The 15,280-nt window shown below is 36.0% G+C and overlaps 1 protein-coding gene across 8 annotated transcripts in view; it reads left to right on the top strand.

Annotated features, from left to right (window-relative positions):
• THOC2 (THO complex subunit 2) overlaps positions 1-15,280 on the top strand; it is a 125,658-nt gene that overhangs the window by 91,498 nt on the left and 18,880 nt on the right. For 5 of the 8 annotated variants that reach the window (XM_063083308.1, XM_063083313.1, XM_063083311.1 and 2 more), the window contains 14 exons: positions 1,412-1,508; positions 2,135-2,252; positions 3,228-3,407; positions 4,256-4,420; positions 8,483-8,758; positions 9,799-9,940; positions 10,400-10,557; positions 11,453-11,581; positions 12,015-12,146; positions 12,240-12,424; positions 12,978-13,156; positions 13,393-13,495; positions 14,354-14,784; positions 14,981-15,039. In XM_063083308.1, coding sequence (XP_062939378.1) covers positions 1,412-1,508; positions 2,135-2,252; positions 3,228-3,407; positions 4,256-4,420; positions 8,483-8,758; positions 9,799-9,940; positions 10,400-10,557; positions 11,453-11,581; positions 12,015-12,146; positions 12,240-12,424; positions 12,978-13,156; positions 13,393-13,495; positions 14,354-14,784; positions 14,981-15,039 — 2,354 coding nt within the window. The remainder of the gene's footprint in view (positions 1-1,411; positions 1,509-2,134; positions 2,253-3,227; positions 3,408-4,255; positions 4,421-8,482; positions 8,759-9,798; positions 9,941-10,399; positions 10,558-11,452; positions 11,582-12,014; positions 12,147-12,239; positions 12,425-12,977; positions 13,157-13,392; positions 13,496-14,353; positions 14,785-14,980; positions 15,040-15,280) is intronic. The other 3 variants (XM_063083312.1, XM_063083309.1, XM_063083310.1) reach the window with 2 other exon arrangements.

The following is a 15,280-nucleotide window of genomic DNA, read 5'->3' as shown; positions in this document are numbered from 1 at the left end:
AGAGTGTCCAAGTCCTCGTCTGTGTAAGAAGGTTCATGTAGTACTTATTCATTTCGTAACTGAAGAGACCATTATTGATTATGATAGAATTTGGGTAAGCATTACTGAGGAGATGAAAATCCCCTATTATTTTAGAAGAGTTGATATTAAGGGAACTAGTCTCACTTTTCCCCCTCCCATCCTGAGATTCTGGTCATCTTAAAAGAACAAAAACTTGGCTGTTTAACCAAAAAATCTGGCCACATTTCTGTTTATTTATTGTACCCTTGCTTTCTAGCAGCCAGTTCCCTTTCCTTCACCCCATCCTGTCTGATAGCTGAATCTTGCAGTGGCTCCCCATTGTTCTTTAAAGTCTGAAATCTTTAATAAGTCATACAAGTAAGTTTTTTCAGAATCAGGTCCTTACTCACTGTTTTAGCCTCATCTTTTCTCCCCAATATTCTAGGTTTAAGTAATATTGAACTTATTGCACTTTCCAGGGCTCATATGCACATGTCATTCCCTCTACTTGGAGTAACCTTCCATGGCTACTCATCTCCCCTACTCCATCTTCTGCTCGTATTTATTCATTAGATTTCAGCTTAGAGGTCACTTCCTTCGGAAAGCTTTTCCTATTAATCCTCCCAACCACAAGTCTGAATTAGGTGCTCCACTTTGTACTGCCATTTTATTCATTATAGTTATTTCAGTTTACTTTTCTGTATCCTGCACTAGACTTAGGTAAGCTCTTTAAGGGCAGGACCTGTGTTTGCCCAGTATCATTTAAGTTCTTAGCAAATAATTTTTCAATAGGCCACAGATTACTTGACTTAGTAGAATATCCTCTTGTCTTGACTGGAGTTTCCTCCCTACTCACGATATGATAAGGACCGTTGTGGATAAAATTGGTCTTTTGTCTACTTCTGGGTCTGGCAATACTTTATTTCCTTAGCTCTCCACAACTAGCAGTGTGTTCCTAGAAATTTTTTTCTTGACTCAAACATTTGAGGGGTGGGCTTTTTCTTGTTTATTCAGGTTTACAGAGTGATCTGTTAAGATTTTATTGTGTCCTAATTAACGTAGTGGGCTCTGGAATCAGGCTGCATAGGTTTGAATCACTGCTCTACTTTGTACTATGTGACCATGAGCAAGTTACATGACATATCTGTTTTGAATTTGCCTCATCAATAAGTTTATACCAACCTAAGATGACCGTTGCAAGGATTAAATGAGGTGATCAGTGTGAAGTGCTTGGTACAGTGCTTGTCATATGTATGCTCAATAAATAATAGCTATTATTAATTATAAAATGCCATTGAAGGGCATCAGCAGTACAGTTATTCCTACCTCATTTTGTTTTAGAAATTAGCTGAAGAAATGACAGTGTTGTGCTTTTTGTTTTATAAACTGTTTTATTCCTTTTTTCGTATAGGTCTGGCTAGTTTCTGTGGTGCAGTTTTTCGTAAATATCCAATTGATCTTGCTGGTCTTCTTCAATATGTGGCTAATCAGCTAAAGGCGGGCAAAAGGTAATCATAGCAAATTATATATAATGGAACTCAGTAATTAGAGTACTTATGGTGGTATTGGGACACAGAGATTCCTATTATTCTGAAGGCTGTAGAAGGTTGTAGGCTCAAGTAGAATAGTTGCTCACTTATATGAAATTCTTTAATTAAAAGAAGTTATACTTTAATACATAAATAGACACCTTCAGAAATAAGTAATATTTGGGTATGCGACAGTACTTTAAAAAGTTCATGGAAAGATTCGCATTATCTTTTAATTCTATTTTTCCGTGAAAAATGCAAATGATAAAACAAACGGGAGTAAAAATGTTAATAATAGGTGAAGTTGGGATAGAGAGTATATGGGTATGCTTTGTACTATTTCTATTTTTGTGTCCTATCTGTAAGTCTGTAGTTATTCCCAAGCAAAAAGTTAAAGTAAACAAATTATATGAGCCAAATATTTTTTGGTATAGTTCTAAGAATGCAGTTGTTCCTTAAAAACTGCTTCAGCCCCTTCACCTTATATTTATATACAAATAATTTAGGGATTCTCAGTATATTAATTACAATATATTGTCATTTATTTATTTGAAGTTTTAACTATAAACTGTTTCTTGTTTTGTTTTGTTTTGTTTTTGGAATAGTTTTGACCTGCTTATATTGAAAGAAGTGGTACAAAAAATGGCAGGAATAGAAATTACAGAGGAAATGACAGTGGAGCAACTAGAGGCCATGACTGGTGGAGAGCAGCTAAAAGCTGAGGTAAGAGTTGCTATTTTTATTGACTTTTTAAATTCAAAATGTATGTGTATTAGTCCATTTATGTTGCTTATATCAAAATACTTGGAACTGGGTAATTTATAAAGAAAAAAAAATTTATTGCTTACAGTTTCTGAGGCTGGGAAGTCCAAGGTCCATCTGGTGGTGGCAACAGTGACGTAGGGGTCTCAAATTGCAAGATGGTGAAAGCAGAGAGAGCAGAGAGAGAGCAAGAGACAGACTCTCCTCTTCTTTTAAAGCCCTCAGAACCACACCACTGACCACCATTTTTAATCCATTCACTACTGCGTGGTCCTACAATCTAATCACCTCTTCAAGGCTCTACCTTTCAATTATCATACTAGGATTTCCCACCCTCCTGACAGTCAAAGTGGGGGCTAAGTTTCTAATACATACAACTTGGGGGTCACAATTCAAGCTTCAGGGAGTTTTGGGGGGGACATAATTCAATCCACTACAGTATGCATGGTCATAGTAAAGAATCCAAATGGTATGTATATAAGTACATAAAGCTAAATGACCTCCTCTTACAACTGCCACTACCTCCCTTTTTAAAATTGCAATATACTAGTTATTTTAATCTTTTTAAAAAACTGAGTATAAAAAACAGTAAATAATACATCTGTGAGGAAAACAAATGCCAAATCTTCTGTGGTCCTTGATGTCCTCACTTGCATAAATTGTAACATAGTTACTTTTTTTGAATCTGAATTAAAGAATAATCCTTTATAAGGGACTGAAAAATATGTACAAGTTTAAACACAATTGACAATTATCTTTAAGCCAGTGACTATATAATCAGTAATAGTGTCACTAAAATAAATTTGGGAAGAAGGGGGAGGAATGTAGGAGTTTTTCATGTTAAAGATTGTGACTGAACTTTTTTCTGTCTTTTTCAAATCAGATGGCATCAGTTATGTACTGTACACTGGTAAATTTGTGTCTTCTTTTGTGCAGGGTGGTTATTTTGGCCAGATCAGAAACACTAAAAAATCCTCTCAGAGATTAAAGGATGCACTGTTGGATCATGATCTTGCTCTTCCTCTCTGTTTGCTTATGGCTCAGCAGAGGAATGGGGTAATCTTTCAGGAAGGTGGAGAGAAACATTTGAAACTTGTGGGAAAGCTCTATGACCAGGCAAGTTAAAGTGACTTTTGTGTTTATGTAGATTTTTAAATCCCAATAAAGGAAAATAGAGAATGTGGTATAATTTGAATGTCATTTTTGCACGTCATATGAGTGAAACAGCTCTAATGTAAAAGAGATATTCTGGAAATAGGGCCTGTTTCTGCGCAAATTATGGTATTTAAAAGATGGCGCTAGGAAATGTTATAAATATGTATGTCTTTCAATTAATTAAATAGACATTTCATCATTAAATTCCTGCAACTTCAAGTTGTTTGTTCTTATGTCTGTCTTTCTTGATCTCTGGGATTCTGTAATTTCAGTTACAACAAAGTAGTTGTTATCTCTCTTTTTTCTTTGTAATATAGTTGGTGGTAGTTAAACACATTTTCTGGGCCAGTTCATATGTTTTGGTGCTTAATATTTATAAATATATTCTATAAATAAAGTTTTTATCTTTTAAGGGCAAATGAATTGACTTCTATTTGCCTATGCATATTGTTTTATGTGATTTAGGTAAATATGAGGGTACTTCAGAAAATTTGTGGAAAAACAGAATTAAAAGATAATATGAATCTTTCCATGAATTTTTTGAAGATCCACCTCTTGTACATTCTACTGAAAGTGATGAGCAATAGCTTGGAACAGCCTATCAGGGCCTTGGTATCTTTTTCATAATATGATTATGTGATCAGGTTTGTTAGATGGTCTCTAAAGTCCTTTCAGATTGTAAAATTTGGATTCTTAATGTTAATCAAATATTGTTAAAATGACAAATCTTAATTCTTTTGGAAAATGTTTATGTTGGTTTTACAAAATGGTAGCACATCTGTGTTTTTTGTCTTATTTTTTAAATTTAGTGTCATGATACCCTGGTACAGTTTGGTGGATTTCTAGCATCTAATCTAAGCACAGAAGATTATATAAAGCGAGTGCCTTCAATTGATGTGCTTTGTAATGAATTTCATACACCCCATGATGCAGCATTTTTCCTGTCTAGGCCAATGTATGCACACCATATCTCGGTAAGTAGAAGTATTTTTGCTGCTATTCAAGAATGATTCCAGTTTATTTCATAATTATTATTTAATTTTACTTTTAAATGCATTTTAGTTTGATGTAGATAGAGATTACGTCTTTTGGAGAGTTACTCTTTTGTTACTATTCAGCTTCTAGCAGTGTATAATGAAAATGTCCCATTTTAAAATAGGTCTTACTAGTTGTATAATACTACTGTTACTATTCCACCAGTTGTCCACATTGATGTCTTATGGACTGTCTAAAACTGTAGTTCTCAAACATTAGTGTAGATGAGAATCACCAGGGAAGCCTCTTAAAAACTCAGAATTACATATCCCAAAATTCTAATTCAGTAACTAGAAGAGTACCTGGGAATTTCTGGGTTTTTGTTTGTTTTTTTAACAAGTACTAGGTGATTCTGATGCATGCTAATCTGGGTATGTTACTCTTAGAAACACTCTTGTTGACTTCAGTTGACTTCAGAGAGTCCTGTTTCCTCAGTGACAATATCCCTGTCAAATAGTTATTACCCATACAGTCAAATGATATTACCGATACTGCCTTGAAAGAAAGAAAGATGGACAGAAAGACTTAACTCCCCAGCCTCCTAAAAATTCTTGCCTTCTCTGTTGTGTAATTTGTAGGAAGGGTTCTTGTTTTCTTTCCACCTAATAAAATCATGCCCCCCCAACACCCCCCCAAAAAACCCTCATGAAAGTAAACTGGAAACTTCCCCAGCATGACATCCCAGTAGTGACTGTATTGAAATTCAAGTAAGAATGTGTTGGGGGGAGAGGAGACAGCCTTCCCTCACCTGCCACCTGGACTGTTCCCTGTAAAGCAGTGACCTCTAATGGGAATTTACTTTTCCTTTCCCCTTAGGGCCATGGTCAATCCTGTTTGGAAACTATGGTATTTCCCTACTCTGACTGGAACCCCAGCATATTCTTCATTTTCCTGTAGTCTTGGATTCTGGCTTTTCATTTTATTTGTGGTTGTTTTTAAGTCTGTACTATGCAAGGCTTTCACTACAGATTTTGGAAAAGGTTTTGATCCTTTCTCTTATACTAGTATCCCTTCTTTGTTCCCAGTAGGGATACAGAGCTGTATAGTAGAGGTATACACAAAAGGTGCTGGGAAATCTGGAGTCTAACTGATTGTTCAATTGTCTATGTGCTGTTAGTGTTTACATATCAACTGCTACAGTCTCTCATTTCCCTCTAACAACCAACTAACTGTTGCTTGATTTAATTATCACTTTATTAGTATTATGTAGCAGTTCCTGTGCTATATACTGTAGAAGAGGAAAGGGGGTAAGGGAGTGGAGTTAGGCCTCTTCTTCCCATTTAGAGTCTCTCAGTTCAGAGAATTTTATGCTGTCTTTGTGTAGTTATGTCTTGTGTTGTCACCCCATTCCACAGTAGATCAGTCTCAGCTGATCTACTGTGGACCTGATTTCTTGAAGAACTGAGGTGGGAGAATTGCTTCATCTCAGGAATTCTGACCTGCTCTGTGCTAGACTGAGAAGTGAACAAACTAATCAGCAATATTGAACCCTAGCAAACAGGAACAACTGGTTGCCTGAGATTGGCTGAACTTTTGCAGGTCAGAAAATGGAGCAGGTTGTTTATACCAATAGCTATCCTTCCTCTAGCCTATGTAAAATATTGTCTTTGTCTTTTAAAAGATACAAAAATCTAAACAAAGAAATGGCATTTCTCTCTGAGGATTGAGGAGGAAAACAGAGAACCTGTATGGAGGTGGCTATATAGTCAACTCAGGGATAAGTGTTTTACCTGTAGGCGACATGCCACTCTCTGGAAGGGGAGTTCCTCAACAACCCTGGTTACACTGGATGGGCATCCAAGCTGCCCTGGGATCCTTCCTTTTGCTTCTTGGGTGAAAACCTCTTGAAGAGCCTTTGATGAGAGAGTGAAAGTGTATGAGTATTAGAGGACTACTAGGACCCCTCCATAAATTGACTACCATTAGGCTCTCTTGGGAAAAATTCAGCCAAACACTGCTCAAGTTCTTGGGTCAACAAAAGCTTTCTGAATAGTAACAAGTACAGCAGTAACTGTGGATATTAGTTTTATTACATATGTCTAGTTCCTCAGGTGACTTTAGATGTAGAGTTGTTATGCCTCAATATTTGACTTAAAATGTGAGATTGAAGGGAGAGTTAAGCTGACTTTAGACAAAGATGCCTCCTAGGTAAATATGAAGTATATCTATCTTTTCTGATTGTGCCTGTTTTTCTAAATACATAGGGACTTGGGGGGTGCCTAGCAATGGAAGTCACAGATTAATAACCAGAGGGCCAGGGAGACTGGAGTTATCATATAACCCTCTCATACCTATAACCTAATTATCTGTTTTAATTATTGAGACGCACCTTGTGAGGTCTGAAAGAGAGGATTTTCCCCAGTTCATATTCTAGATCTTGCCTAAATTTCAGCACTGTTTTATCCCATGTTTTGTTAGAACCTTAGCAGATGTTATTTTCCTTATCTACGTTGATATTAGTTACCTTCAGTAAGACCTATTCTCTAAATTTAAGAACCTTTGTTATCCCAGCTGCTATTCCTTGAGGTCTCTGATGTAATTGGGACCCCTCTGTCATAACTAATGTTCTTTGTAGCTTTGTCACTTGTGTGGTCTCCGTAGTTACCACCATGCTTTCTAAAATGGAGATGACAAGAGATAAATCTTCCCACTTCAAGAACAATTTTAAGACTCTCAGGTCCTGCTTGAGATAGCCTCTGCAACAAAGAGATCTTGGTGTGCTTTTAGTCCAGTGGTACTATAGCAGCACCCAGGGTACTCAGGAAGAAAGGCAACTGGACTGCAAGGAGCTGAGACTCTTTTTCCTATCATAGTGCAGAACTGGAAGCACGACCTTTGACCTCTGACCATCCAGTTGTGGGTTACATAAACTGAATGATTTAAGTGCTTTTGTAACATAAAGAAGCAGCTATTTTTAGGACTTCTCTTAGGTTCATTCTTAAGGATGATGCCTAACCCAAACAAAATTTTCTGGGTGAGAGCTCTTTCATCCTAAAGAGACTAAAAGACGTGAGACAATAGCAACAGCCCTACTTTGTATTATTATTGTTATTATTATTATTTTTGGTGGCTGGCTTGTATGGGGATCTGAAGCCTCCACCTTGGTGTTATAATACCATACTTAACCAACTGAGCTAACTGGCCAACCTGTATTATTTTCTTTTTTACATCTAGCATACACTTTATGAACTAATATGCCATCCCTTCCACTGTGCTAACAGATTTTTTTCTCATACAGTTAAGAGTATATCCTTTCTCTGACTCTCCCCCAAATTAGGATAAACCAGTCAGGCCAAAGAAGCTGCAGCACCAGTTCTCACTTGCTTTAGACTTCAATACACCACAGCTATTCATAGAAAATTTTATTTGGCATAGCAGTAGGGTAACCAGCTGGTCCCAGTTTGCCTGGACCTTTCTTAGTTTTAGCACTAAAATCTTACATCCTGAAAAACCCCTAAATCCCTGGCAAATCCAGATAGCTGGTCACCCTACTTAGCAGTCTTACAGTAACTTTCTCGTAAGTTTTCTTGGTGTTGATCCAGCTTCTTCACTCCATAGAGTGATACTATAATTTGTTCTGGTTGCCTATTACTAGTTCCAGTCTGCTTCTTTACCAATGTTAAAACCCTCTGCTTGGTTTCCTTAAATATCTGAAAAGCAGGACTAGAAGCCCTACATGTTCAATGCCTTATACCACAGTAAGAGGGAGTAGGGTGGGGGGAGTGGTCAGGGGGCACACATACCCTATTCACTTACTCAACAGGTCAGATTTGTTAAGAATCTTATGGAAAACATATAATCAGCACATGGGAGTAAAGATTGGAACAGCTTCCAAGGATGATTTATCTTAAATGTTGTTGGTAAGAAACTAGAATTCCTATGACAGTTTTGAGATTTGTCATCTTTTGATTCTTTAAAAGGGAATATAGGTTTTTATACCATGAAAGTCATAAATTGTGTGTGTGTGTGTGTATGTATGTGTTTCTACTTTTTATCTCCAGTCAAAGTATGATGAACTTAAAAAATCGGAAAAGGGAAGTAAACAGCAGCATAAAGTTCATAAGTATATTACATCATGTGAGATGGTGATGGCTCCTGTCCATGAAGCAGTGGTCTCCTTACACGTTTCCAAAGTCTGGGATGACCTCAGCCCTCAATTCTATACCACATTCTGGTCATTGACAATGTATGACCTTGCAGTTCCACACACCAGCTATGAACGAGAAGTCAATAAACTTAAAGTCCAGATGAAAGCAATTGATGACAATCAGGAAATGGTAGGTTTTTGTTCTCGTAGCTCAAGTACAATAGTTCTATGGTATTAATTCAATATTACCAATACTTTGAGATTGTTATAGCTCAGGTTTCTTAAAGCTGTGATCTTGTTGCTGTATAATATTGTCTTAAGGGGGTTTAATGGTAACCCCTAAATGGATGGGGCAGGGGCTTGGTGAATGGGTGGTTATGATTAATCAAAAAGTATTTGAGTTTGCTTTTCTATTGATGCTTGTGCTAGTAACTTGAAGCGATCTATATTACTGTAATTGCAAGAACAATAGGTGTTCCCAAGAGGAGAACTCTTTAGGAGAGGACTACTGAAGAGCTGAGTCTTGAGCTGGGCAGTCCTTGAAGTTAGATTAGAATTGGAGATGTGGAGGCAAATAGGGAGGCCACTCTAGGGTTCAGGCAAAGGCAGGAAGCAGTGTGGGGTTTAAGGAGACCACTTTTACTGCAGTGAATGGGTTTAGTGATGAATTTGAATAGTTAGAATAGGGCCAGATTATGTAGGGTGTAGAAAATCAGGCAGAAAAGTAGACTTGATAAAATTGAGGGCTATTTTAGATTCCTGAGAAAGGAAGTAATGACGGTTAAAAAGAATGATATTTTAAAAAGGTTATTCATAACAGCAGTATGAGTGAAGCTTTTGATAGGGGAAGGGCTAGAGACCAGCCAGGTGCCTTTTTGGGTAATTCATTGTGAGGTACTGTGAGCATAGGTTATAGTGGTGGTAGTGGGAATGCACAAGACTTCTAAACAAGTGGATTGTAGGAATGAAGGAGAAGGAATAGTCAAAGATGACTCTATATCTAAGGCTGATAGTACTAGTGTTGGGAAGGTAACTTGTCTTAATGGTGTACGAAGACTTGTTGACATTGTTTTGGATGTGTTGAGTGGAGGTGAAAGCAGCACATCCAAATAGACCTGTACATCCATGTTGAAGTAATTATAAAGTATCAGCACTTATCTGTTTGAGTTTTTTAATTAAAAGAAGGGAGGTAATGTTCATATAGTTGGAAAATTAACTTATACTTTGTAGCCTCCAAATAAAAAGAAAAAAGAGAAAGAGCGCTGTACTGCCCTTCAGGACAAGCTTCTTGAAGAGGAAAAGAAACAGATGGAACATGTACAAAGAGTTCTACAGAGACTGAAACTGGAAAAGGACAACTGGCTTTTAGCAAGTAAGTTGTTGGAATTGTTACATTCCTACTGCTGCTAAATTACAAAAGCAGAACTTTATAATTTGGGAGGTGTTGAAGTGTATTATGTTTGTATTTCAACTCAGTGTTCACTGTCCCATTCTTTGGTAATTCATTACTGCAGAATCAACCTCACATGTTCACTGAAGGAATTGATTTAGTTTGTTGATGAAATTAATGAACTTATAATTCCAATACTGGCAGCTTATCATTCAACTTTTTTGTATAAAATCTTATTTCTGGAGGAATTATAGATAGAAAAATTTCCACAGAGTAAAAATGATAGTCTTATCCCAGGCATGAGCTTTTGGTTACAAACTATAAATAGTTTGTGGTTTTATAGCATTCTCTACACTAAAGGTAATATGTTGTCATGTTTAGTGGCCTTGAGGCACTTGAGGAAGAAGTTTACCACTTAATATATTCTTCCCTTATTTTTAGAATCTACCAAAAATGAGACCATCACAAAATTTCTACAGCTGTGTATATTTCCTCGATGTATTTTTTCAGCAATTGATGCTGTTTACTGTGCTCGTTTTGTTGAATTGGTACATCAACAGAAAACTCCAAATTTTTCCACACTTCTTTGCTATGATCGAGTAAGTTCTTTTTATTGCAACCTTTAAGAAAAAGTCTCACACAAAGATAGCTAAACATTATAATCTATAGAGGTATTATTGTATGTGTGGTTAAAAGCATGAATTCAAGAGCCAAGTGCCTGGACATGAATCCTAGCTCTGCTGCTTATGCTCTTTGGCAAATGATCTCTGTGCCTCAGTTTTCTTATCTGTAAAACGGGATAATAGTACCTGCTTCATAAGGTTGTTGTGAGGATTAAATGAGTCACTACACGTAAAAAGCACTTTGAGTACCTGATATGTAATAAGCATTCAAGGTTAAACTGTTCACTCAGCATTTTGAGTTTGTGTTGTGTCGTGATAGGTAGAACACTCTTCTCCATTCTTAACCTTCACTCCTCAAGAAAAACATCAAAAAAGCTTATACCTTCTCACATACATAAAACTAGGGATGCCTTTCAGTATAGTCATGTTCACAGATTTTGCATCTGGCTTTTTTATTATAAAATTACTACATTTTCTGGTTAAAAAACATAATGTATATTACATGTCAGCTGCCTATTTCTAGTTTCTGTCAGCTTCACCTCTGCTTCCTGTCCCTCTAACCCCAGTAATGCTTGTATATATGGCTAAGTCTTTACGAAGCTGTTATGTAATGATAAGGGTAGTATTTTCTTGTCATTGTAAATCTGCTTTCTTTATAAAAGTTCCTTTTTGGGGGTTGCTTTATGAACGTGCTACTTCTCACAAAAGCTAACATCTCCAAAGGTCTCTGCAAGTGTGAATATTAAAGGGGAAGGTATATTTTAACTAAACTTATCTGTTTATTATAATTCGTTATGACATTATCTTTTAATATTTACAACTGATTTTGATCTCGATTTGTTTTTATTTTTCAAACATTTTTTTCCTGTAGGTTTTCTCTGACATAATTTACACAGTTGCAAGCTGTACTGAAAATGAAGCTAGTCGATATGGGAGATTTCTTTGCTGCATGTTGGAGACCGTTACCAGGTGGCATAGTGATAGAGCCACATATGAAAAGGTATGACTAATAAATACCCTTATATTTTACCCATCTAAGGACTACTTCCAGTAATCTCTAGATTGTTCAATTTGTTTGTTTGTTTGGTTGGTTTTTGGCAGCTGGCCGATAAGAGAACTTGTTTTTATCAGTGCTATGCTCTCTCATATATTGTTCAGTTTTAAAAGGGAAGCTGAGTTTAAGTTGTAAAACAGTGTTTAAAAGCACAATTAATTCGTTATTAAAAAGTGCTATGCTTTTTTATCCTGTCTCAAACTGACATTCCAAGTAATATCATTGAATAAGTTGAACTTTTCTGTGAAGGCTACCTATCATCAAGTAATATACATGATGTTTTTAAATGGAATCATTGATCTAGTCTACTTAACTTTCAGCCTTTGCTATTTTGTGGGACATAATCTTTCTTTAAAAGTAACAAACTTTTTTTCCTTAGGAATGTGGAAACTATCCAGGATTCCTTACTATATTACGGGCAACTGGATTTGATGGTGGAAATAAAGCTGATCAATTAGACTATGAAAATTTTCGACATGTTGTACATAAATGGCATTATAAACTAACCAAGGTAAAATAAAAAAAATTGGCTGTTTCAAAGTTGATTTTTATTCTCTTCATACTAGTTCTTTTATAATAATGTGTTTAAAAATGTTTGTTGTAGGCATCGGTACATTGCCTTGAAACAGGCGAATATACTCACATCAGGAATATCTTGATTGTGCTAACAAAAATACTTCCTTGGTACCCAAAAGTTTTGAATCTGGGTCAGGCTTTGGAAAGAAGAGTGCATAAAATCTGCCAAGAGGAAAAAGAGAAGAGGCCAGATCTATATGCATTGGCTATGGGGTAACAAAATTATACTTTAATGTGATTTATGAGACTAGATGACAGAAGGATTCTGAAGACTTTAAAATGTTTTATAGTGTTTAAGGTTATCTTCTGCTTTACTTCAGGAGATTATGGGAGATTATGCGATCATGTTCCCACAGGCTGGTGTGAGTTGTCACTTCTGATTATCAGCTTCCGGTCTATACTGGATGATAGTTTCAAAAGTCTTATATCATTTGTCTTGATCAGGAGGAAGTGTACTTTTATCATCACAGTTATCAGACCTTCAAGAGCAAAAACAAAAAAAAAAGTCATCTAAATTTAAGGATTAGTTTATATCGAAATTATTATTTTTTTAGTATATGTGCTGCCGAAGCGAGCACGAAATTATTATTTTTAAGAAAGTAGGGCTCTCTATAAAGACCTTCAAGAACTTACTGAAAATTAATATTTTTTTGTTCTCTAGAATCAAGTAGCAGAGTGAATAACTTGCTAATTTTATTCTTTGAAACCCCATGTTTTTGCTTTTCGATTTGTGTTTGTATATTTAAACACTTTGTGCGACTTTCAGCTACTCTGGGCAGTTGAAAAGTAGGAAGTCATACATGATACCTGAAAATGAATTTCATCACAAAGACCCCCCTCCGAGGAATGCAGTTGCCTGTGTACAAAATGGGCCTGGTAGTGGGCCTTCATCATCACCATTAGGAAGTATATCTAAATCAGATGAAAGCAGTACTGAGGAGACTGGTAAGCTTATTTGTAGAAACTAATAAGTATTTTGTTTCATCACAGTGAAATATTTTGTATCCTATGATAAGTACAATGCTGTCTCAGTATTACTTTTTTATTCCCTAGGTAGGAGTATGTAAATGTTAAGAAGTAATCAGCCTGCTATTTCTTTCTAATTATTCTCTATTTTGCTGTGAAATTGTAGTTTGTTTACATTTAGGGTCTTGCTAAATAAAACCTTACTTTTATTTCAGATAAATCAAGGGAGAGATCTCAGTGTAGTGTGAAAGCTGTTAATAAAGCTTCTAGTGCCACACCGAAAGGGAATTCAAGCAATGGAAATAATGGCTCTAACAGGTGGGAACACTGTACCATATGTCTATTCTAAATTCTTATACTGTTAGCCTCATGAATGTAAGGGAGGTGGTAGTAGAGTAATATGAAAGTCATTTATGTTGTACTTTGAAATTTTGTATGTACCCCTATTTTGATGATGTGCTTACCATTCTAATTATGCTTTGTATAATTATGTTTTGTATAACAACTTTGTTTTCCCTGCTGGGATATACAGGGGAATATAGGTGTGAAGTTAAAAAATATTTTAGGATAGTGATTTCTGTGGACAATCTGAGTAAGGATAATTAACATAAGAAAAGCCTACACTAATTTAGAGTAGTAGTCCATCTAGCAAAGTAATCCATTTCTTGATAGGAGCTCCCTTGGTTGATTTGTGGGATATAGTTTTGGTTGTTACCTTGTTATCCTCACAAGTTATTAAAAAAGGGCCTAACATTATTTTAATCATTCTTTTTAATCTATTTATGAATTTGTTTATTATTTACTGGATAAATAAATACTTCCTATTTACTTGTCTTAAAGTTGTCCTTTAGTTTTCAAAGGGCTTCCCTTAGTTCTAGGATTTTTGAAGTTAATAAACTCTTTATGATTTTATTTTATTTTATTTTATTTTATTTATTTATTTTTTAAAAAGATGACCGGTAAGGGGATCTTAACCCTTGACTTGGTGTTGTCAGCACCAAGCTCACCCAGTGAGCAAACCGGCCATCCCTATATGGGATCCGAACCCGTGGCCTTGGTGTTATCAGCACCACACTCTCCCGAGTGAGCCACAGGCCGGCCCAACTCTTTATGATTTTAAATAAGTAATATACTTTATGATTATTTGTCTTAAAATCTCATGTTTTTATTCTGAAGCAGCAAAGCTGTTAAAGAAAATGATAAAGAAAAAGGGAAAGAGAAAGAAAAAGAGAAAAAAGAAAAGACTCCAGCTACTACTCCAGAGGCCAGGGTACTTGGTAAAGATGCTAAAGAAAAACCAAAGGAAGAACGGCCAAATAAAGATGAAAAAGCAAGAGAAACCAAGGAAAGAACACCCAAGTCTGACAAAGAGAAAGAAAAATTCAAGAAGGAAGAAAAAGCTAAAGATGAGAAATTCAAGACTGCTGTCCCCAATGTAGAATCAAAATCGACTCAAGAAAGGGAAAGAGAGAAGGAACCATCCAGAGAAAGAGATATAGCAAAGGAAATGAAATCAAAGGAAAATGCTAAAGGAGGAGAAAAAACTCCAGTTTCTGGGTCCTTGAAATCACCTGTTCCCCGATCAGATATTGCAGAGCCTGAAAGGGGCAAGTGTACCTTTATTTATATTTGTTTACCTTTTGATATTTTAATGGATGGTTTGTGTTGTCTCCTTGTTTTGGTAAGTTATCTAGGGATTTTATTTTGCTAGGGGAACTAATACTTGATGACCTTAAAAGTTGGTAATTTTATTTTTTTTGAGGTGTTTGATATACATTATTCTGTTTCTTTTTGTCCTAACAGAACAAAAACGCCGCAAAATTGATACCCACCCTTCTCCATCACATTCCTCCACTGTAAAGGTTAGTATAGCCTGAGGAAGGCAGCGTCCATGTTAGGCTCACCTGTTTGGAATACCAGTGTCCTGACTTCCTTCAAGTCTTGTGCCAAGTATTCACTGGAGCCACTGGAGGTTTTATATTGCATTAGAAAATGAATTTTTCTGTATTGGTGGACTGATATTTTTTTCCTATTGAGTATTTTTATTATAAAATATTAAAACTTCAAGGACCTAGCACTAATTTTGTAGTGTTTCAAAGTGCA

Source organism: Cynocephalus volans, chromosome X (assembly GCF_027409185.1).
Source record: "Cynocephalus volans isolate mCynVol1 chromosome X, mCynVol1.pri, whole genome shotgun sequence".
In the NCBI taxonomy this organism is placed as follows: Eukaryota; Metazoa; Chordata; class Mammalia; order Dermoptera; family Cynocephalidae; genus Cynocephalus; species Cynocephalus volans.
The sequence above is the reverse complement of the archived record's forward strand: the minus strand, read 5'-3'. Positions and strand labels throughout refer to the sequence as shown.